The sequence below is a fragment of the Elgaria multicarinata genome, chromosome 9 (assembly GCF_023053635.1).
Source record: "Elgaria multicarinata webbii isolate HBS135686 ecotype San Diego chromosome 9, rElgMul1.1.pri, whole genome shotgun sequence".
Classification (NCBI taxonomy): domain Eukaryota; kingdom Metazoa; phylum Chordata; class Lepidosauria; order Squamata; family Anguidae; genus Elgaria; species Elgaria multicarinata.
Window position 1 is genome coordinate 36,755,593 of NC_086179.1, and position 24,886 is coordinate 36,780,478.

Sequence of the window (24,886 nt, forward strand, 5' to 3'; positions counted from 1 at the left end):
CAACAATACATTTTTAAACGTTTGAGACATCTGTACAAAGAGATTAAAACTTTTCTACTTTTTAACACTAGAGACTCTCTTCCTTTTTTTTGGTTACTTGATGGAAAGCATTTGCTCTTCTGAAATGAGTTTTCACCATAGCAAGTACTTATTTATTTTATTTACAATATTTGTGTACCGTTCCATGTCCAAGGTATTGGAATGGTGAACAACAGATAATAGTAGTAATACTACTACTAATTTATTTATTTATTTATTTAAGGATTTTTATGCTGCCATTCAGCCAAAAAAGGCTCTCACGGTGGCTTACAAAAGTATTTCTTGACAGTCCCTGCCCACAGGCTTACAATCTAAAAGACATGACACAAAAGGAAAGGGGATTGGGAGGGAGGAGGAGAGGGAAAAGGAAAGCAAACTCAGGCACTACAATCTTAGTTGGAAAGTTCAGCAGTTACAGTTGACAGCAGGAGGGAGGGGGCTCTGAGCTGGAGCTGGACCCAGGCACGGTGGAGAGGTGCCTGGCTGCTGCTTCCTCCCTCACTGGTGGCCTCTGCAGAGACAGTTGGTAGCAGGAGGGAGGGGGCTCTGAGCTGGAGCTGGACCCAGGCACGGTGGAGAGGTGCCTGGCTGCTGCTTCCTCCCTCACTGGTGGCCTCTGCAGAGACAGTTGGTAGCAGGAGGGAGGGGGCTCTCAGTATTAATTAATAATACGATGTTAAAATTACTATTTTTAGAAGTGCTTAGTAGTATGTAATTTTGTCACGTCTTTACCTAGAGATAAGCTTGCACAACACGATAAGCCATGGTGGTTTGTGAGCCATGTTTGTTTCAGAGTGGCTTGTTTTGTTTTCAGAACTCAGTTATAGTGGTTTCTGTATGTTTAACAAACCATGCTGCCGCCTTAGGACCGCACGATAAGCCACTGGCCAGGTTTGCATAATTGCAGGGGCAAAATATGCCACCGTGGCTTCTCCCCATGAGTGTGCCTGTTGTTTACAGAATTACCTGTGCTGTAGTGCAGGTTCAAACACAGCACACGTGGCTTTGTACCCACCTGACAACTCACAATGTACAGTAGAGGTTGTAGGGTGGATATGAAGCTACCTCTGCCTTGTGTTGCATTCGGATGACACACCAACCTGAGCTACAGCATAGGTAAGTGTACAAACAATGGGTGTGGGGATGTGGGGAGAAGCCACAATGCCTTTTCCTACCCCTGTTTTCATGTGAACTTGGCCAGTGACTGGATTCAGACAACACAATAACCCACATTTAAGGGTTAAGTATGGGTGGTCATTGAACTGTCAGTTGTTGAAATATGGTTTGTCATGTTGTCTGAACCCAGTCGTGCTAACAAACTATGCTTTGTTACCATGAGCAACCATGCAGAGAATCCATGGTTTGTTTGTGGGTTGTGGACTGTGGGTTATTTGTAGTTAACAAACCATGGTTTGTTATCACAGCTGGTTTCAGACAGAGCAATAACCCATGGTTGACCATGTGTTGTTGTGTTGTCTGAACCCACTCATTCTGAAACATATATTGTTCACAGCCCACCATGGTTTATGACCCACCATGGTTTATCGTTTTGTGTGAACCCATTTAGACTACACCTAAATGTTCTGAGAGACTGAGCAGTGCTACAGTCACTCCATCTTTCTTCATTTGACTTTTACTCCACCTCTCATGGCCAATATAATTCTAATACTTATCCCATAGCCAGCAAGAGCATTTCTAAGTTTTTTTGTCCACGATGAATACTCAAATTTCCCCAAACTTTTTTCTGAAATCATTATGGCTGGAAATGTGCTTTTCACAAGTGAAAAGTTTTGTTCTCAGGTGCTATGTTTCTAACAGATTCCACATGTTCTTGATAAAACAGCAAAAGTGAATTCCATTAATATTTTCGCTATTGCTAGCATGTAATGCCGCTAACCTAGGTCTGAGTATGGTGTACAGGTAAAAGCATATAAACAGACTATTTGAGGGTATCTATAGAATTAGGAAACAGTCTCTTTCTTCTCCCATTGGCACTGTGATAGTGCATTCTTTTTAATACATTCAAGCATACATAGGTCTTAACTGATGGAAAAGTTAATCTTGCTTGTCAATAATTATCTGACTCACTGGTGTGGAAGCTTGAAGTGAGGCCTTTGAACCCTGTTCACAGCACATCAACTTTCAGGATTGTATCCAGTGTAAGTCCTACTTAGAGTAGACCCATTGAAATGAATGGCAATTAAGTTAGACTAACATTGGATAGACCTCATTCTTTACTTGCCGCTCTCAACTGCTAATAGACATGTCTCCTTGTCTTTCATAGGTCTTGCAAGGCTGCCCTGAATGGTCCAGTAACTTGAGCTTGCATTTTTTGCTTTATCCGGAGAGCCCAGTTTCTGAAGCAAATTTTCTTTGGGATCTAATGTATGTCAGTGTAGTTTCTTTGGAAGAGCAGCTTCAACTTGATTGATACGTTTAATTAATGTCAGGCTGCTGAATTGCATGTCAGTGGCTGCCACCATGCTTTCTGCTTCCCTCCTTTGTGTCCCTTTGCTGATTTAGGAGCTGCAGGGTGTAGTTTAGTACACCAGTATGAGGAGCTGTTTGATCTTAACAGTCGCAATGTATTTTAGTCAGCAACTTTATTATAGCAATCCATAAAATAGCATTGTAATGCAATGTTTCTCTTGATTGTCAATGTCAGTTTTAAATCTGCAAGTGCAATCATGTTATGTTAACTTTTATGTGAAAATTTCCAGCAATCTTTGCTAGTTGTAAAAATACAGACTGCGAAAACAAAACAAAACTTCCTCAGGATTACTTGTGCTGCCTTGTTCCTTTAAAGGCTTGTCTAGCTTCAAAGTGGAATTCTTGCCTGCCATGCTTATTTGTTTTGTTTGTAATAGTGCTCCTTTTTCTCTTTTACAGTGGATTGACTTTTGTACTGAATGTAGCCAGGACGGGTCCTTTCGGGCTTCATTAGCCCTGAGAAGCAGTCAAGGTAACTTCTGTTTTAGTATAAGTATGTTATTAATATAAGGAAACAGAACAGAGGGATAAAGTGGGTGCAAAAGGCAAAAGCTATACTGACGCATGACTATTTTTGAATCGCAAGACATAATGTAGTGAAGACAGTGTAAGAGCTATTAATATGCAATGTTTTGTAAAATTATTTATGGACTACACTATCTCTGTTAAGAGAGCAAGGACACAATGTCCAAGTTCAGATGGTCATGGTGTGCCCTAGTGTGTGCTGGTCAGTTTTTGAATGTTCAGCCCCTTGCTTATTTTGTTGTCTGAACCCAGTTGATGGGAGTTGTGTGAGTGTTATCCCTTGCATAACCCTAGAACTGATCATGGGTTATGCAAGGTTTGCTTAACCCTTGCACAAACCTCACCACCTGGGTTCAGATGACATGGCAAGCTGCGCCTGTAACTTGAATATTCAAAATGGCTGCTGGCATACACTGCAGTTCACCATGGTTTAAGTAAGCCTCTGTGGCTTATTTGATCATAGGAACCAGCCTGTTGTTGTAGAGGAGTTGTGCGTTATACCCATTAGTACAGAAATATTGTTTTTCTTGTCCTGTCAAATCTCATGTGGATTTTTGGATATACTGTGGCAAGTACTGCTCAAACTTCATATATTCAGATAATTATGTCAATTACGATGATACAGAAATCAAGACCTAAAGTCATCTTGGTATTCAGCAGAAAAGGTGATTACAGCATAGGTACTGGAGAGGCGTTCCCCATTCTCTGAAACCAGAGTGGCTAAAGTGTTGAACTGGGAATTGGGAGACCCAGATTCTAGTCCTCTCTCAGCCATGGAAACCCACTGGGTGACTTTGGGCTAGTCACAGACTCTCGGCCCAACCTACCTCACAGGGTTGTTCTTGTGAGGATAAAATGGAGAGGAGGAAGATTGGGTTCGTTGAAAGAAAAAAGGCGGGATATAAAAGCAATACAATAAATAAATTTCTCCAACCTGGGTCCTTGCTAGGTCCAAATGTTGTGGACTACAGTTCCCATCAGCCTCAGCCCGTATGGCCAACGGTCAGGAAATTGTACTGCAAAATATCTAGAGGTATCCAGGTTTTGAGATTCCCAAAGAACATCCAGTTACCCTAAACATAAAGTAAGTTGCCCCATGATACCAACAATCTGGTTTTATGGGGTACCAGATTACCTCATTACAAGCTGTCATTACCTTTCTTGACATTTCAGTTACCTATTTTAACACTTTCCCTACAATGTTGCCTGCAGTAACAGGAAAGGAAAGGAAGGATGGAATGTCTCTTCTTCACTTTGCCCCTTTCTAAAAAATATTATATTGTATAGCTTGTTAGTTGATTGTGGCAGATGCCCTAAGCATTTGGGGAGTCCAGTCATTTTTGCCTGCCATAGATTTTGTTTTCCTCCAAATCTAGATATACGTTTGAACACTAATCACAAGTCCCATGCAGATTCTACACTGCACAGAGCTAGTCTCTGGAAGCTGCCCTCTCTACTATAGGAGCTCTACTCTGTCTTTCTCTGTTCTGCTGCTTTACAGCCCAGGCCCAACTTCTGCTGTTGCTGTTTAAACTACAATTTGGTTTCCTTGCAAGGTGAACAAACTTAAATACGAATCATGCATGCTCAGGGAGCAAATGAACATTTCTATGCATGTTAAAAAATGCACTGAGGCATTTTAATTCAGCTCAGAAACCCATACTGCAGATCTGGAACTGTTTGTACTTGTGCAGTAGGAACACAGAAGTAATTTGTCAGGAACTAGCTGTTTGTGCAACAATAAGGATTTAAGTAACTTCCTTTGTTTTCCACTTTGTTTCAGTTGATGGGGTGACATACTTCTTGAATTTGTTCATGGAAGATGTTGCATCTGTCAGAGTACCATGTATCAATGCTAGGGCAGACTTAGTTAGACTGTTAACTGTGTTTTTATTTTTCGAAGTAGAGTTCATAGACCACAATCTATATGAGAATGAAGACTGAGCTTTCTTGAATGATTAAACAAAATAATTGGTCAGAATAGGCATGAACCTATGTGGTAACAGATTTGAGTTCTAGCTTGAAATGTTCTTGTTAAAGTTATTCCTGTCCTAAAAGAGGCTGTCAAGCCTTTCAACAATCTCCCATCCACGAGGATAAAACCTCTTGTTACATATGTGTACATCCGCATAACAGCACGCTTATCTCTTCCCTGCCCCACCACACACCATCTGCTTTTGCTACTGAGATACTTGTGTCTACTGACTGCCCCCCTGATCACAACTGAAATACCTTATGTTGGGTGACATATTTTTATGGGCCAAAAGTTTCAGTATTTGCACTGTGCAATATGAGTCATAAACTGAAATTCCAACTTAATTTTTCCATATTTTCTATTTGGCAGAACGTCGTATTTCAGCAGAGTTTTGCACAGATTCTGTTCCCATGCAAACTGATGAGGGAGAAATTTTGGAGGAAGGCAGTTCCAAGGTCAGTGAGATAACAGAACGAGGCTAGGATAAACATTAATAAACATTGATTATTCAGAAATTGGGTTGAAATTTGTACAAGGTGTTTCAAACAAAATTCCTTACACAAATAAAGATGAAATTCTTACACGATTTTCAGTCTTTTCTTAATGTTAATAAGACTAGAGCATGTGGCAGTTAATACAAGAATGCTGTTCTCTCCAGGATATCTATATCTTGAAGATATTTGCTCACCTGTGTGCCGCAATAATTCCAGGTCAATTCACACATTTAAAATAGAGCTGTAAATAGTCACATACCTAGCTGCTTGTGAGAAGAAAAGGTTGCCTTTTGGCAATTGGGTAGGGAAGCTTTTGTAAACTGAAAAAATTGAGAATTTTCTTTCTTGTCCATTAATGTACAGTAAGCCTGCAATCCTATACCCACTTACCTGGGAGTAAGTCTCATTGTACTTAGTGAGACTTCTTAGTAGACATAGGATTGCTTTAAGGTGGATTCTTGCATTGAGCAGAGGGTTGGACTCTATGGCCTTATAAGCACCTTCCAAATATACTGTTATATGATTGTGTTGTGAATAACGTAGGGTTTGTGTGGGCTAGACACCTTTATCAGTTAGTTACTTTTCTGCATTTATTTACAAGCCTGGCTGAAAATCTAAAGCGTTTAAGTTGACATAATGAAGAAGGGTGTATAACTGTTTTCAAATCACTGCATGTTACTTGTAGCATTGCTTTCAAGAGATGTTTTAGTTTAACTATTTTAATATAATGGACTTGCATTTAACATGGGTTTCTGTTTAGATGAGTCTTAGACAGTTCAGAGAGCTTTCTCTGCTCTCAGCTAGAAGTATTCTGTATTACAAATTATTACTGTGGTACTGAACAGATGCTAAATGGTAAGTTGCAGTCTGTAAAATTGATTCATTCTTGTTTTGCTACTACTGTTTAATCAGTAACCCTAGCCTATTTTTTTTTAAATGCAGCTGCCTAAATCTGTTTCTGATTGAATGTTTTAATGCTAGATTTAGGTTGTCAAACAGATTTCAGATTAGCCCACCAACACAATAGCACAGTACTGTATCATGACGCTTAATAGGTTATATTGTTGCCTGCAAATAATTTTACAAAAAGTGTATCATCTCCTGCTCTGCTTACCCCTGCTTCTTCATCCAACTGTTACAGTGAATCAGTGCTGTGTGATGGTGATTGTATTAAGGCCAGAAGAGGTGGATGCTGCATACATTCTTCAGAGGATTAAAGATCAGAACACTGAAATTTGTTAGCACAGCTGTTATAGTGCTGTTTCCCCAGCTTGGCAAACATAATGCTATGCTAGGAGTTTAGGCCTGTACAACTTGTTTTTGGTATTTATAAGTAATGTCTCTGCTTAAAACTATATGAAGTGACTTACTGCTTTATGTATAGCTGCTTATCTCAAGTCAGTTGCTACTTGCCACAGGTGAGTGGCATATTGCATGGCTGAATTTAGTATTGGAGATATATTATTGGCACTGTATATATGAAGCTGCTTTATACTTAGTTACAAAGTAGTACTGTCTACTTTGACTAGAAGCAGCTGTGAAGATGGAGGTCTTTTTCAGCTTTACTACCTGATCTTTAACGAGGACTTAATGCATGCAAAGCATGTGCTCTGTCATTGAGCTATATGTTTGCTACAATTAGCCAGATTAAGGTATTAATGTATTTTGAAACCTTATGGATTAAATTTTATTGAGTATCGAGTGCTGGACTTCAGATATTACAGGAGGTAAGAAGAAATTATGCATATGCAAATTGGATCTTTCAGATTTGTCCCTGATGTTTGGACATCTGAAAATGGATTTGTGCTTTGCACACTTTAGCACTGAAACTTGCTTGTAAGCTTCTCTTGAGTAACTTGTGCTTCTTGTTAGAGAGAGCCAGAATGGGCAATTACACTGAATGATTTTGACATCATGGATTTAACTTCTTAGCAACTTACTGGATAGTCCTGGGCAAATTCTGACCCAGTATGCTTTGTTATTAAGGTGAATGAGACATAACTGTAAAACGCTTGGCTAGTTATAAATGCTGTAACATTTGTTTGAAGCAGTCTAACATTCTTCTATACTTATTTTCCTTTCCTTCTAAGCTATCCAACCTGCTAATGTAGTCAAATTGGCCAATTTATTGCTGGGGCTTAGTTTCCTCTGGGCCTTTTTGGATGATTTGGTTTGTGCTTCTCTTAATCATGGTGGAAAAAAATATTTTACTTCTCCTTGCCTGATATTTAGAGAGAGAGAGAAAGGTGACCTCTTTTATAAAACTTTTAAAGTGTTCAGGCCATATAGCAGGGAAGAAAAGGAAAGAACAAATCTTTCTCTCTCACTCACTAAATTTCTGAAGATAGTGACACAGGAAGCTGTTTCATTTCACTACTCTGTTAATATTTGTTATTTTTTCCTAAACTTTATAGGATTGATCTATGCTTATCCAAAATTAAAATTTCAAAGACGTATTCAGATAGTTACTAAAAATCATGATAGCCACTTATTAAGTAACATTCTTTTTGAATTAACTCAATTTGGAATTTTGAGAATCTAGTTTAAAGGTTGCTTAATGCATATTTCTATCAAAACTCTTGTGAATACAAAATTGAACTGTGGTAAAATTGCTAAAAACTGTTAAGGTGGATAAGCAGTCAACTTTCTATGCAGTGTGTAATTCAATTCCCCCCTTTTTCCAGTTCATGTCATTTCCCCCTTATTCCATCTTTTTCTAAAATTTTCTGCTTACGTAACTGAAACGTATTAATAGTGGCTGGTGCACACTGTGGTTGATGGAGTGGAGGGCAGGGCAGGGCAGGGCAGGGCAGCCAATAGAGAAGGGTAGAACCCGGGGCAAAAATCAGTATTCATATTCATTCTGTCCCACACATAAGCGCATGCTCCAGCTGAGAAGAACTCGATGCCTTAAATAAAAAATAAAGTAGGAAGACATTTTTTACAAAAACATTGCGATAGTCGCAGGTGCTCCTCAGTTGTTTCCTTACAAATCTGCTGAGATGCAGTGGGGAAGACTACAGGGAATTCCTGCAGTCTGTTCCGCTGCCCTGCAGTCCTCAGCTGATCACCAAAAAATAGCTGTGGAGCAGGGAAAAGGGGACCTGCTTCCCTTCTGTTCATCTGGTCCTCCCACTCAGATGGGGAGGGGGGCAGGAACAGCTGAGCAGTGGGGAAGAGGTAGCTGGTCTTTGTTGCCCCTCACCTCCCCCATGCATGACATATTGGTTTGCTTGTAATGGTGGCAATGCCTGGTTTGTATAACCCAAGAATTGCTGCCAGCGAGTGAAGTGACAAAGCACATGCTCATTGCTTCTGTATTCAGAAACTGTGTTATCTTTGGGTTAGAAATCTGGAGTTAACTCAGGAATGAACCATGAACTAATTTTGGTTTATTTTAGGGTTATTTAACCTAGAGTTAACCCTCAGTTTCCGGGTTCAGACGTCATGAAATGGGGCATTCCTAGGTTGATAACTGAAAACAGCCTTTCTATGTTGTTAACTCATTACTTCATTTGCCAGTGGCAATCCTTGGGTTAAACATCCCAAGACTTGCTGCTATTACATACAAACCAGGTCATTGGGAAAGGTAGACAAAGGAACCCTTTCAGAAACACTACCTCAAGGCAATCCAGGCATCCTGAGGTGGTAGCTCCTGATTGGAACCAGCTTCTTTTATCCCTCACCTTGGCTGCGTGGTGGTGAAGTGAGGGACAAGGAAAGCCTTCAAGAGGTGCTTATTCAAGAGGCTCCCTGTGTCCTGAGACAGGTGCAAGCCAGAGGAATGGATGCTCAGATTAGCTGTTTCCTACACTCGCCAGAATGGAAGTCAGGGCAAGTTTGCAAGTGAGTAATGGTAATGAAATTGGAGAGAAGGAGTGGAACAGCTAATGGGGCACTGCTCCCTTGCTCCTTAAAAAACAAACCCATGCCTCATGTTTTCTAAACAATATAAGGATTATTTATAAACTATGTTTATTTGCTTTTGATCTTAGAGTGCTTTTGTGTAGCTGTTTAATACTTGTCCCTAGATTATTTCTATTGTGTTCAGTTGTTCCGTAATAATTGTGTTATAAGAGAAACTTCCCATTTCTAGTTGAACTGGTATAAAAATTGATCCCCTTCTGCCCTACATTGGCCCTGGCAACTGATACCTGGGTTGCTGAAGGAGGCAGAAAGATAGTTTTTTTCTCTTCTGTGTGCAGTGCTGAGGCCGTTGTATCTCTAACTTCCTTACTCCTTAATTGCATCTGGCAGCTGTTCATTATTATTATTATTATTATTATTATTATTATTATTATTATTATTAATATAGCACCATCAGTGTACATGGTGCTATACAGAGTAAAACAAAATAGCAAAACCCTGCCGCATCGGCTTACATTCTAATAAAATCATAATAAAACAATAAGGGGAAGAGAATGCACCAAACAGACACAGGGTAGAGTAAAACTAACAGTATAAAAGTCAGATCAAAATCAAGTTTTAAAAGCTTTAGAAAAAAGAAAAGTTTTTAGCTGAGCTTTAAAAACTGCGATTGAACTTGTAGTTCGCAAATGTTCTGGAAGAGCGTTCCAGGCGTAAGGGGCAGCGGAAGAAAATGGACAAAGCCGAGCAAGGGAAGTAGAGACCCTTAGGCAGGTGAGAAACATGGCATCAGAGGAGCAAAGAGCACGAGCGTGGCAATAGCGTGAGATGAGAGAGGAAAGATCGGAAGGAGCTAGACTGTGAAAAGCTTTGTAGGTCAACAGGAAAAGTTTATATTGGATTCTGAGGTGAATTGGAAGCCAATGAAGAGATTTCAGAAGTGGAGTAACATGGTCAGAGCGGATCTTAGCAGCAGAGTGGTGAACAGAAACCAACAAACTGATGTGAGAAGAATGAAGGCCAGTGAGAAGAAGGTTGCAGTAGTCCAACCGAGAAATAACCAATGCATGAACAAGAGTCTTGGCAGAAGAGACAGACAAAAATGATCAAATCCTGGCACTATTATACAGGAAAAAACGACAGGATTTAGCTACTGCCTCAATATGAGGAATAAAGGAGAGCGAGGAATCAAATATAAAGCCAAGACTACGAGCTTCCTTGACCGGAGTAAGCGTAACATCATTGACAGTAAGAGAGAATGAGAGATGAGGAGAAGGTTTAGGAGGAAAAACAAGCAATTCAGTCTTTGCCATATTAAGTTTCAAACGACGATGAAGCAACCAAGCTGAGATATCTGAAAGACATGCCGAGATACGATCATGAACATCAGGAGAAAGTTCTGGAGATGAAAGATATAATTGTGTATCATCGGCATACAGATGATATTGGAGACCATGAGTTTGAATAAGATTACCCAAGGACAACATGTATAAAGAAAACAGCAACGGGCCAAGCACCGAGCCTTGCGGAACCCCTACTTGAAAGGGGAAAAGAAGAAGACAAGCTGCCATTAGCCAACACGTTGAAAGAGCGACCCACTAGATAGGAGGCAAACCAGTTATAGACGGAGCCACAAAATCCGAGGTTATGAAGGGAATCCAAAAGAAGATTGTGATCAACCGTGTCAAAGGCTGCAGTAAGATCCAGGAGAATAAGAATAGAATAAAGGCCTTTAGACTTGGCAATAAGAAGATCATTGGTAATCTTAGTAAGGGCTGTTTAGGTGGAATGCAAAGGACGGAATCCAGATTGAAAAGGATCCAGAGCAGAGTTACTAGAAAGAAAATCAAGACAACGAGAGTAGACCACACGCTCCAGGATCTTTGAAACAAAAGGCAACAAAGAGACAGGTCGGTAGTTAGACAGAGAAAGCACATCAAGAGTAGGTTTTTTGAGAATAGGAGAGACTGTAGCATGTTTAAAAGCAGAAGGAAATGAACCAGAGGACAAAGAAAAATTAATAATATGAAGCAAGGAAGGGAGGATAGCAGGGATAAGATGAATAAAGACCCGAGAAGGAATCGGATCACGAGAACAAGTGGAAGGCTTCGAAGAGCGCAGTATTCTAGACAGTTCATCAGCTGAGACCGAAGGGAACGCAGAGAAATTTGCAGGAGGAACTGACAGATGAGGGACAGGAACTGGAAGAGGAGCAGAGCTGGCAAGATCAGAGCGAATAGTTTGGATTTTAGCATTGAAAAAAGAGGCAAAGTTATTAGCAGACAGAGAGGCGGGGAGAGATGGTGGATTAGGCTTCAGAAGAGAATTGAAGGACGCAAAGAGCTGCTGAGAATGTGTAGCATTTGACTGGATCAACAGTGAGTAATACTGCTGTTTAGCCAAGGAAATAGCAGAAGAGAAAGAAGAGAGAACCAATTTGTAATGGACAAAGTCTGCCCAGTCCCTGGTCCTACGCCAAAGGCGTTCAGCTGCCTGGGAACAAGAACGAAGGTAGCGGATGAAAGAGGTGAGCCACGGTTGGGGTTGAGAAGGACGAACTATCCGAGTTGTAGATGGAGCAAGATTATCGAGAGTTGAGGATAAGGAGGAATTAAAGAAAGAGACAGCTGAGTCCAAGGAGACAGCAGAAAAGACAGAAGGAAGAGAGGAGGCTAGAGACTGAGAAAAAGCCTCATAATTGATAGATTGCAAATCACGACAAGAGCGAGAAACAGGATGTGAAGGAGGAGAAGTATGAGTAATCATGAAAGAAACTAGATGATCTGACAAAGGAAAGTCAGCAACAGAAAAGTCCAAGACAAAGCAATTCCGAGTGAGAACAAGATCCAAACAGTGTCCAAGGGAATGTGTGGGTGCATCAGACCAAAGCTTAAGATCATAAGAGGAAGATAATGAGTGAAAACGTAGAGCTGCAGCGTCTTGAGGGTCATCCACATGAATATTGAAATCACCCAAGATAAGGGTAGGACAGTTATCAGAGAGGAAAAAGGACAGCCACGAATCAAAATCAGAGATAAATTTTGAGGACGAGCCTGGTGGGGCGGTACAGAACTGCAATCCGCAGCCGCAATGGAGTGAAAAGCCTCACCACATGTACCTCAAAGGAGGAAAAACAATGTGATGGTGGAATGGAAAGAGGCTGGAACTGGCACAAACTAGATAATAAAAGACCCACACCCTCTGGGCGACTAGTGTGAGAAAAAGAGTCCTCCAAGAGAGAGGGCAGCAGAGATGGCGGTATCATGGGCAGGAAGCCAGGTTTCAGTAAGAGCGAGGAGGTGAAGAGACCTGGAGATAAACAAGTTGTGAATGACAGGGGCCTTAGAAGCAACAGATCGACAGTTCCATAAGGAACACGAAAAAGGCAGCTGAGAAGAGGGGAGACACCAAATAGGAAGTAAGTTAGGAGAAACGAGATGGGAACGAGCCATAAGGAACGGATATGAGGAGAAAAGAATTGAGAGAAGAAAATGAGAGAGAAATAGCAAGAAGCCGGAGGAATAAAACAAGCGAAGAACAGCATTAACCAGAGCAATCCCGGCCACAACCAGTTGTAAGTGGTCGCAAAACAAAAACAAGAAGGCAGGCACAGAACAAATCAAACAAGTAGGATATATAAAAGCAGTCACGGCGCTGAATAATAACCAAACACTGTAGAAGATCATGTCCTGAATCAGAAAGTACCAGAGACCGGTCCGAGGCTGGGGTTCTTCCTCCAAAGTAACTGTTCCCGTTGACCGGCTTCACACCCACAGCGGAGAGCCTCAGGCCGAGAGCCCTTTGGCTCTCGTCCTTCGGCTCGCGCCGCAACTCCAGCACCCAGGAGTCTTTAGTACCTGCAAGGGGGCGGGGCAGACAAACACTCAGCTCCAGCAGATCACCCAGCCTAGAGCCTTTCCTTCCACTAGAGGAAGGGCTCTTACGTTTATAGAGGCTATGATTTTCAGGTAGGCTTGACCCCTGCAACTTCCCAATTGATGTAACAGAAGTATTCTAAGTGGGAGGGAGGAGGAAAGAAAGGGAAGATTAACTGACTCCATTTAATAATTAAAAAAAACCCACCTTAACACAAATGTCTAACAGAAAAAAGCAGCTCATGACCTAGTTTCTGGTATTCAGTATCAGCTATCAAATAGTATCTGCTGTCAAGTAGAAAATAAAAATAATATTCTTTACACAGCCCATAGTTCACTATGGAATTTGCTGCCACAAGATGTGATGGCCACTAATTTACATGGCTCTAAAGGGATTAGACAAATTCATGGAGGATATGGCTACCACGATGATTATTTGCAAATGGTCTTCAACTGGTGGGTTGTGACCCAAAGGTGATTTGTGAGATCCTTCCAGATGGGTCTTGATAAAGCTGTTGCCACCATGTTGGGCAGTTGTGAAATTGTGAAAGTGGATCTCATCTTGCAGGTTGGGGCTCCAAGGTGGTCTTGGGTCTGAACTATTTGAAGACCATTGCTATATGCTATCTTCAGTAGCCTGCCAGTTCTCTGTAATATCGAGCAGGTAGTAAATTCTCGAAGATTACTCCAATTTCTAGCACACTTCCAATATTCCTTAGATTGTTTTAAGAATTTATACTATGACTGCACTCATGATTTCCAACTTCTAGATCCTTTGCAAGCAAGTGTACTGTAGTGATTAAAATACTGGACTGGTATTGTGGAGGCCCGGTTTTCCTCCACTTTGCCATAAAGCCCAAAACCATGAGTGACCTTTGACCAGTGACATATACTCAGTCTAATCTGCCTCATAGGGCAATTGTGAGGGTAAAATGGTCTGAATGGAGAAGAAGGGTAGACCATGTAAGTTGCACTGAGCTTCTTAGAATAAAGGTAGGATTAAAATGCAATTAAGATACTGTAGGACAACATCCTTGGCTCTTAATAAAGCCTAGAGAAGTAGATTCTGAAGAATCCTTTCCACATTGATTTGTCTGCACTCCTGTTATGGAATCTCTGCATGAAAAATCTTGAGGCTCGTTTTAAGGCTCATTTGTGTGGTGTGCTGGCCAGACCTGTTGGACCTAGCTGTTGCTAGGAATGTGCTCTCTAGAACATACCTAATTACTTACTTGCATTTGCGAAGGAAGATTACTAACAGTAAACAAAACTGTCAAGAACCATCTCCCATTACTAGACCTTCCATTGAAGTATTCCCAATGAGGTTCTCTGGATCTAAGAGTGTTCAGGGATATAGCTTTATCTAGCATCTTAGTAGTCTTACATCTTACTGAGCAGGATGCCTAGAAATAATTCTCCTGAATTGGAATTCATGCTCCTAGTGCCCAGACCTAAAAGAGGTATTATTTCAGTCAGGCTTTCAAATATGTTCTTACTGAACATGTTTAGACAGGATAAGGTCCCTCTTTTTAACAAAACATTGGGATTTTCTATTCCTGTTTGCTTGACTGCAGGGAATTTATACTTCTTGGCTGTGAATGAGGCAGCTGTTTCACTTGTTGGGACTCTGGATAAAGTATCAAAATACCAGCTGGACTTGTGAGATCAAGGTATTGCTACACAGAGCCATGTAATCTTAACATTCTAATATCTGAGATGACTTCCTTGCTTTTCATTATTTTCAAGGTTTTTCTAGCCTGGCTAAGAGCTCTCCATTTTGAAAAGTGCCAGATTCTGCAGTTGCCTTTTAGGGAACATTTTGACACCATTTCTCCTCTTTAACAGACTTCTGAATACTATCTGTTACTCTGGTCAGACCACAGCCTCTATTGTGATACCGAGGAGATCTCTTTGTCTGTGCAACTGGAATGAACCCTCAGTCAAAGCTGCCCTTATGACAGCCAGGTTCAGAGGGGAGACATTCTTCATTGAAAGGATGGATAAGGCCTCCATTGAGACTAACCATAAGAGGAAGGTCTGCTCTTCTACCAGAAGGATTTACTCTCATATCTGAAAGGAGGGCTATTCCTTTCGCAGGTCTGACAACTGTTCTTATCATCTCCAGCCTTGCTTTAAGACTCAAAAGTACTTAGCCCTTCAAGCCCATTTTTCCATTCAAGAGTCTATTCTTCACATCTCAGAATACTAGCAAATCCTCCTCCACTCAGATGGGGCATCCCAAAAAGTTCAACTTGTGCCCAGTCCTGGCAGATCTCCACCTAGGTGGATGGACCACCTACAATACTTTGTCCCAATCTGGATCTGATCACCTCAGGTCTCTGGGTCCAGGACACGGTCCATCTTAGATACTCCATGGAATTCCAGGAAGTGCCTTAAGTGTGTTTTCTAGTTTCTCTTTCCACATACTCTCAGAAAAATTTCAGCGCATAAAAGAAGCTGTATTTAGACTGCTCTAAGTCAGAACTATAGAACCAGTACTCAACCATCAGAGAAGAAGATGCATTCACTCCCTTCTGTTTCTGTTTCTTTAAAAAATGTATGGGGAATTTAGAGGTATCCTAATCATAAGACAATTCAATTAATCAAATTCCACTGGTTCAAGATGGAAACGTTGTCTTCCATCCTCCTAGCAGTAGCTCCCAGGATGCCTAGCTGTAAACTCCCACCTTACCAGCTCACTGCAAATTATTGCAATTTACATATGGAGCAGCACTCTCAAAATTGTGCTCTGTTCTGTGGGCTTGTCACATTCCCCAGAATATTTACCATGGTCCTAGTGGCTGTCATCACAGTCCTCAGGCTGAGGGTGTACAAGCTCACCCATATCTGGATGATATGCTGATCAGGACATTCTCTCTCAAGGAAGTCAGAATGCAGAAAGAACTGTTGTTGTTTTCCTACTCCAAGGCAGCAACCCTTGGTTGCAGAGTGTTTAATGCATGATCCAGCCATGAATCGATATTCTTCTGCTCTCCTCTTGTTCTGCCCCAGGTTATTGGGACACTGTTCTGTTATGTCCCAGGGTTTGAACCATTGGATGGCTCCAAGCAGAGAGAGTGGAGAATTCTCCTTGCCTCTGAATTCTCCTACATTTTAGCTAGAAAGTAGTCCAGCTCCTATCCTATAGTTATTGCCAGGGTGTGGGCATGACCAGCTAATGTAAGATCGTTTAGTCAGTTCTGGCCCTAAGTAGGAAATGGAAGATGCTTCCTAATCCTGCCCGCAGGCCATGTCTATCTTCATTTTAAAAGATCCAGTGTACTCATTGACAGAGTGGAGGCCACAGCTGGACCACTGTCTGACTAACAAGTAGAACAAGCACTCGCAGGTAAGGAAAATTTTCAGTTTGCCATTATGTGTAAACTGAGCCATTGAGTAGGGCAGAGTTTACAAAGTCTCAAAGTTTCAGATGAAATACTCTTTTGTCACAATTTCAGCCAGACTTTCTTGCAGCTCTTTTAAGGTTTCTTTCAACAGTTCAATTTCTTCATTGTTACTTTTTTGTAAGAGTTTCTCAAATCATTACTAGCCCCTCTTCTCTTTACTATTTTTATATTTGATCTTCATGCTTCCTTTACATGGGTGACCTACAACCATACCTGATCTTTCCTCTTGTCCCATGTCTACTGCTTTCTCTCCTCTGTCTCATTTGATGAATGCACTTTTTAGTAAGCTTAGAGCTCTGTTAAAATGAAGCTTTTGTTTTTTCTTTTGGTTTCTCAGTGTTTTTCAGCTATTGCTTGTTATTGATTACTGCAATTTTCCCTGGGTTTGGAATCCTGGAAATCATTAAAAAAAATCTTTCGCTTTCTCCCTATGTACAAGCTCTTGCTAAGCCCTGTCACTTTGAGTTAAAAAAAATTTTCTATAGAACTTATATTTTCATTTCTATAGGCACTACCAAAATATTAAGTTTTCTTTAATTCTTGAATTGATTATTGTAATCTTATTAGTCTTCCTGCTTCTACTATTAGGCCTCTCCATGCAGTCAGAAATACTGCTGCTGATTCTGATCATTTTAATGCTTGAACTATTTTTCACTGGCTGCATCCTTTTTTGCCTTCCCGCTCTTAAAAGATTTTTGTACTTTCAACTGTCTCCATGGTTTTTAGTAATGTGGATTGAATTGCCCACTGTCCTAAACACAGATAATGTTTGTATTTGCTTAGTTTTAGTAAAGAGAACTGAGTGCCATGCTGATTGTACATAGTGCTTAAGTATTTTAAGATTCTTCCAATAGCCCAGAGTAGTTGTACTACAGTGTTTAATTAGGGCATTTCATTGATTTTTCCCCCTAATGTGGCTTAACTGTTCAAATTCATGATCTGTCCTAAAAACTATTTTTATGGGATACTTAAAATATTTACATCATATTTCAATATCCTACCATTTCCCTTACATTGTTTAGATTTTAAGGGTGGGGGGAATGAAAACAGTGAAAACTGTTAATGTACTAATGCCCGAATCTGTGATCATCAATATATGTTCTAGGAATAGTCAGTTGGAGTTAATTATATTTTGGTTATTGATTAAATGTTAACATTTGGTTAAATGTTACTTGTATTGTATCCATACCTTTATTATCTAAAACATTTCTAAAACTGGAAAAATTTCCACCCCACATCAGTGGTCTTGTTCTTCTATATCTTTTCTTCCCCCACCCCACCCCTTTTTAATATGTTCCTCCTTGGATCCTTCACCCTACAGTACCAGTCTTCACATTAAGCATTTTTCTGTGTCCTTTTCTCTATGTACCTCCCTAACACTACAATACCTTTCTACAACATCTGTATCATACTTGACTCTTCCAGTCCTTACATTAAAGCACCTCCTTAAAATGTATCTCTTTACCCCACCTTATCCCAATTGACTCTCACTTTTTTTTTTACTTTCCTCTCCTCCCTAACATGATTTGTCTTTGTCTTTGGATTGTAAGCCTTTGTACAGTGCTTGTAATATTAATTATACAGTGCCTAGCAATATTAGGATACAGTGAGTGTGTGCATTTAAAAAGCTAGGCAAGGTATTTTGTATTCTAGAGTGGCCTTTGGGTTATAGTTGTTCAGCCATATTTGTATTCTATTTATTCTTTGCCCGTGGCTTCACCTATAGGAGGGTGCTTTCATCTTTGGAATTGGTTTTTAAATTGAATCCAGATGAATTAGATTCTAACATTTGTAACTTCTTGACTTTTTTTTTTACTATCTTCCTATCAGTTATGCAAGACATGAGTTTAAAATTGGCCATCTCATGTTGCACAACCAAATAGTGAATGTCTGCTGGGGATGATAAGAGCTTATCATTAAAGCCCAGCAAGGTGTTTAGGCTCTAACTTCAAAGCCTTGGCTGGTGTGAGTTTTGAGAATTCTGGCAATGCCCTAGGGATGAAGAGGTTAGAGGATAGTGGAGACTGAATAAAATGTGTGAAATGTTAACGTTAAGGGATTTGTAGAATTGATTAAAAACTGAGACCAGAAAAGGAAGAGCCTTTTCTGAATCATCTATGGCATGAAGAAATATTATTATATGTATTCTCTCCTCCTTTTTAGTAATTCTCAAGTTTGTTCTTTAATTATATGACCTTACTCCCCTTTCTCCCTGCATGGCTGTGAGGAGTTCAGAACTGTTTGCTTTTGTTTAACCACAGTTTGTCATGTTATCTGAAACAACAAACTGTGCTTAACTTCAAACAAGCCCACTTAAAATCATGGATTATAAAGATGGCTTATTGAAATTAACCATAGTTCATATTAACCACAATTCTAGGTCCAGATGATACAGTCAGCTGTGGTTAACTAAAAGCTGAAGGGTAAGCTTCCAAGCTCATCCTGCAGCTGTGCAGGAGGAGGGGGAGGGTGAAGTGTGAAAACCTGAGGCTCACTGCAGCTTGTGCAAGTCCCACTAAACCATGGTTTAGCCTCATGTGCAAAGCTAGCTTAGGTGTAGGAGTGTTAGACTTCCCATAACACCATTTTGGAGGTGGCTGGTATCTGATATATGTAAATAGCTTCAGAAACAACCAAGAAGGAAAACAATTTTAACATTTTAAAAATTCTTGTAGTGACTTCCGTTACAAAAGGGGGATTCTGGCAACTACTTAAACACATATAGTTCATAGATTTGTAACAATTCTGTGGGCCAGTGTAGATGCTGTGCTATCTGATCTCTAAACCATGGTTAGTGTTAACATATGCATTGCTATCAATTTTGGCCATGATTTACAGGAATTCAAAGTTTGCAAACCTGATTCTAATCATGGTTAGCATTAAGGTTTCACATGCAACATTAACCATGGTTAACCATGAAAAGGAGAGGCAATATAGAAGGAAATATTGTGGTGAGGGTAACCTTGGCAAAAATTCAAAGCCCATCCATTCTTCCCCCACCCATTTTCTACCAGCTAGAGAGAGTAGGAAGGAGTCATGTTGACTGCACTGTGTATTCAGTGTCTGACTTCATGGCTGTTGTGTTGAGTTGGGTTTAAAGCTGTAGAGGGGAAATCCTTGAACCCTGTTTGTGTTTGCACATTCTGAAGCACAGGATGAAGCCAGCCAGCTTAGTCTGGAAGTGCTGGTGGCAGGGAACATGGTGGAGGTAAGCAGCTCCTGCCTTTACTTTATTAATAAATGCTAAACAAGTAAACAGGTGCAAGAGGATTGACTGAAGCCAGGGGAAGGCTAGATAGTGTGACATATAATGGTGGCCCCCAGAGCTGGTGCACTTTCTCTCTCTTAGTCTGTCTCTGCGTGGGGGATGAAAGAATCCTCCTCTCCTGTGCCTTGCATGCACATTCTACTAACATTGAATAAAATGGAATCTGAAAAAAATTCATAAGACTTACAGCACAGTTTCAAAAATTAAGATATACCTTGCAGCACTCTTGAATTTTCTAAACTACTTCCAAATATAACTTAAAAACAGTGTTTCCTAAGTCAACAAAAACGGTTGGCAATGCCTAGGGTGGGGGAAGCCATTCTTTCAGTTTTTGAACTGCTTTAATTCAGCCATTTTTCATCTAATAGCTCTGAAATTGTACATAGCTTGTACTCACCAGAAAGATTTTTCACTAAGACCAGGACCGCATGTAACAACAATCCATGGGTTGTTGGGGTTGTGTGCCGCCTCCTTCTTGCTCCCTGCTTCTCCTTTAGTAAACCAGCCAGGAACATCTCATCCCTGAATTGTTTTCTGTGATGTCTGAACCTGGCATCCTGTTGAGGGAGAAACAATCCAGAGCTGTTTGCTAAACCAGATGCAAAACAGAAGCGGTGAGAGGGCAGGAGGCACTGTGTTTGGTTGTGCTTGACCCCAGCCAACCATGAATGCGTGCAAACCAGGTCTAAGAAAAGATCTGATTTCATAGGGAATAGAATTTCAGTGGTTTAACAGAATGTAAAATACCTTAACTATAAAGCCACTCTGTTAGTACTCTAATATAGAGAACCTAATCTTCCCCCTGACATGCTACTTTCTTGTGTACAATAACTTTTTGGAAACTCATTCAGTTATGCGAGTATCTGCAGTCTGAAGTGGTACACACCAGACACAGGTTTACTGCCACAGCTAGAGCTAGGCCCTGGATGTCAATGCAGAAAATGAACCAAATGCAATTTCCTCCACAACCTTCTCCCACACACTACTCACCCTTTGCTTCTCCGTCTGTTTTCAGGCTCTCTGCTTGTGTCCCCAGAACAACACTTCCTTTGCCCTCATTCTTTCTCACCAGTGTATTGCTGGAGGTGGCAGCAATGCTGGCAAAATTGTAACCTCTTTAGGATGACCTTGATTAGGTTCTGTTTACCAGATCCCTGCTTACAAAACTTTCCATTCCAGGAAAAGCATCTATACTTACACCCATTGCATCCACCTGGTTTCAGTTGCCACAGAACATACATGGAGGTTACATCCCCAGCTTTTTCAGTTGAATAACATGGGAACACTAAAAAATCCACATTTCAAAGAGGAAATGAAAGGCATGCTTCAGCAGTCCATTTGAATGTTATTCCAAACAGAAGTTTAAATCATGTTTCAGCATTCAACAAAAATGGCGGGGGACACCTAGGAAGAACTCCCATCTGTTTCCAATTTTTAAGTAACTATAAGTCAGCTATGTCAGGTATATTTTGCCTAATTTCCCAATATTTGGTCAATTCATAATCTTCACTAAAGAGAATCTTCTATACCAAATTTCACAAATTTCTGTACCAAATTTCACAGATCTATATCATGGAGGCCCAGTAAATCTTGGTGAACAATTAAGTCTCGATTTGCTGGGACATGCGCTGCATGTGAGCTGCTTCCATTTTCTGATCAGAGGTAGTGAGCGTGACACTAATCTGGACCGATAGGTTGTTTAAGGGCTAAACAACCCATTGGTTGACTCGGCAACAGACCATTTGTTATAAACCCATTTATGGCTATAAAATAACAAACTATTAAATAACTCACAATGTGCTGCCGTGACATACAAACTGGGTCAGTGATTGGGCAAATCATTGTGATTTTTATAAGAATTCAACACCCTTTTAGCTATGGAAATAGGTTCTATAATTTCTGAAAAACTAGTTGTTTCTCCTACAACACGTTAGAGTGCAAGTATGCAAAAATATTTTAAAATAGGAAGTCCTTATATGAAGAGGAAAATAATCTAACCTCTGAATCTACTAACTTCGTATTTTAGCTACTTAAAGCATTTTCCTCCTGCTTGTCTTTATACAACTTTAAACATACACTCAGGAAATTGTACTATGGAGTAGCAGTACGACCATGGGCATGGGCATTTGTCAAACTACAAATGACAATGTCTTGGTTAGAGCTAACAGTTGAAAGTGGTGATACGTTGTAACAGGGAAAAGGGCCACATGGGACAGCATGTGTTTTGCTCCATCAATGCTGACCTCCAATGCTTGCCTTCGCAGATGGAACATGAGGATTTTGTAATGGAAGGGCATGGCAAGACTCCACCTCCTGGTGAAGAAAACAAACAGTGAGTCATGTTTATTTAAAAAGGGCCTTAATAGAGTAAATGATACAAAGCACTCATAAGTAAATGTGACTGAAGCATTGCTTCCTTTTTAAGGCATTCACCATTTAGTTGTTTCAAGATTAAACCTTAAATTGCCAGAATAAAGGTGCAATCCTAAACAGACTTTTTAAAGGAGTTAGCCCTATTGAACACAATGGAATTTACTTCTAATTAAGCATGCATTGGGTTGCAGTGTAAGTGTGCTATATACACATTTGATTTCTTACTTTTGGAGCAAGAGGTTAACTAATATTTTGATAGAAATAATCTGAGGACATGGTGTATTATCAGTAGTATGTAGCACTTTCTGCCATTTTACTAGAGAAAGCACAGGAGTATGCAAAGTACAGTCTGCTTACTAATGTGCATCTTAGACGTGAGCCTGACATTTCAACACAGAACAAATTTACTTGAGTAAGTGCCATTGATTTTAGTAATAACTGTGGTTTAATTCTAGTTTATTATATTGTAATTAGTATATGCAAATACTTTGATAGTAAACTTATTTCATTTGAATCTGGCTTGTCCTTTTTAATGCACACAAACATTAAAATATGTATTCCAGTTTGGTGTTACAGTGAATGACTGTTGGCAGTGCAGTTATACTTGACAGTTTCTATTGTAAACTTTTCTGTTTACATGTTCAGTAATAGAAGGTGTGTTGTTGCATTGATTGCTATATTAGCATTTTGATTGGTCTTAATGGCTTTTAAGAAGATGCCCTAGAGTAGAGCTAATTCTTGAAACATGCAGGAGAGTTTTTATCAACTTTGGCCATGCTGGCTGGGGATGATGGAAGTTACTGTCCAATACATCTGGAAGGCACTGTGTTCAGGAAGGCTGTTTTAGATGTTCCTGGCAGTCCTTTTTTTAAGTTCTCCAAGATTTTGTTTTTGTAAACTAGGGATCTGAAATGGAGAATTTTACTAGATGGCTTTAAGATCAGTGTTGGCTGTAGTGATAATTTCTCCCATCCCACCTGGGCTATCTGATCAGAATCCAACGTTCCCTTGCTTGTCCACTTCCTTCCTGTCAATAATACATAGCAACTATTTTTTCCTTGCATGGGGTTGTCAAACCTCAGGCCCTTATACCAAAACTAGATGGCCTGGGGTCTTAAGCTGGGCCTCTGGGGTGGCCCTATTCCCTTTCCGCCTACCCAGTTGAATTTTAAGATGCCTTTTTTAATGGTGTGCTGCATTTAATGATGCACTGGTTTTAAAAGTTTGAATTAGTTGTATGTATCTTATGGTGTTTTTATTTGTGTTGTACCCCGCCTCGATCCAGAGGGAGAGGCGGGTAACAAATAAATAAATATATTATCATCATCATCATCATCTTCTTCTTCTCCCCTGACCACCAATCATTTGGTGGTTGATTTTTGCACAGTTCTTCTCCATTCAAAAAGTTGAAATGCCTCTTCTAAGGCTTAGTTACTTGCAGTAAGAGCTTCAAGCTAAAACTTGTTGGTATTTTTGGCCTTCTCCCTTTGCCTTTTATTGTGCTCAGTGCAGGAATGCGGCCCCTGAGAGTTCCTCCAACATTGAATTCAACCATCAGGCTGAAAGTGATTCGACACCTCTGCCGTCGTACATGATTTATTTTTTTATTCTACCTCTTGGACCTTTCCTTCCTCCACCTATCCATCCTAGATCCTCAGTTTTCATTCCACTCTTTTCTGTCCAGTTCCAGCTATCCTGCCTCTGTTTCATGTTTTTGTTCACCTCCCTCCTAGGCTCACATCAATCAGCATCCCAGCCTTCAGACTGTTAGCCTGTCCAGCACCTTTGTCTTTGCACTTCAATCCTATCAATTGCATACCCTTTATCCTATGTGGTTTTCTTTTTTTACTTCTGTCACAAGCTATGTAGTTTTCAGAGTACATTGCTGATATTTTTATCTTTAGTTTTGAATGTTCTTAACTGCAACTTAACTGCAGTTTTGAATGTTCTTAACTGCAACTTAACTGCAACTCCCTTCTCTGTTTTTAGTTATCATATGCACAAAACGGCTATAGCCAGGTTTTATTTTATTTTTATTTTGTGATATTTATGTACTGTTAAATATAATAAAATCCCTAAGCAGTTCACATATAGATCTTAAAATCACATTTTAAATACAATATTAAAAACACAACATTAAAACATTTCCAGTTACAATAAAAGCAATGCAAGGAGCAGTAAGATGGAGCAGCATGATTATTTTAATGTTCACTGAGGGTTTCCCTGGACTGTAAAATGTGTTTTCAGGAGGCATTTGAAAGATGCCACATTTTCTGCCTCCCGAACTGCATGAGGAATGGTTTTACAATGGGTGGGCGCCACTACTGAGAAGACCTGCTGTTGAGGAATGGTGTGGCAACATTTCATTAATTTCCAAATGAGCTACAAGGCCTCCTCTGGTGATCTTAAAGGTCACCTGAATATGTATAAGGGAAAACGGTCTGCTAGGTATCTGCTACCGTATTTCTTCGATTCTAAGACGCACTTCCCCCCCCATATAAACTTCTCTAAAAACAGGGTGTGTTTTAGAATCGCTGGCATCTTAGAATCGCCTGCAAAGTGCGCCATTATCC

The 24,886-nt window shown here is 40.2% G+C and overlaps 1 protein-coding gene across 4 annotated transcripts in view; it reads left to right on the forward strand.

Moving 5' to 3' along the window:
- The window catches only part of TNRC6B (trinucleotide repeat containing adaptor 6B), a 126,213-nt gene that overhangs the window by 5,201 nt on the left and 96,126 nt on the right, over positions 1–24,886 (forward strand). For 2 of the 4 annotated variants that reach the window (XM_063133561.1, XM_063133566.1), the window contains exons 2-4: positions 2,929–3,001; positions 5,399–5,484; positions 22,205–22,272. In XM_063133561.1, coding sequence (XP_062989631.1) covers positions 5,440–5,484; positions 22,205–22,272 — 113 coding nt within the window. In that variant the 5' untranslated portion in view covers positions 2,929–3,001; positions 5,399–5,439. The remainder of the gene's footprint in view (positions 1–2,928; positions 3,002–5,398; positions 5,485–22,204; positions 22,273–24,886) is intronic. The other 2 variants (XM_063133564.1, XM_063133563.1) reach the window with 2 other exon arrangements.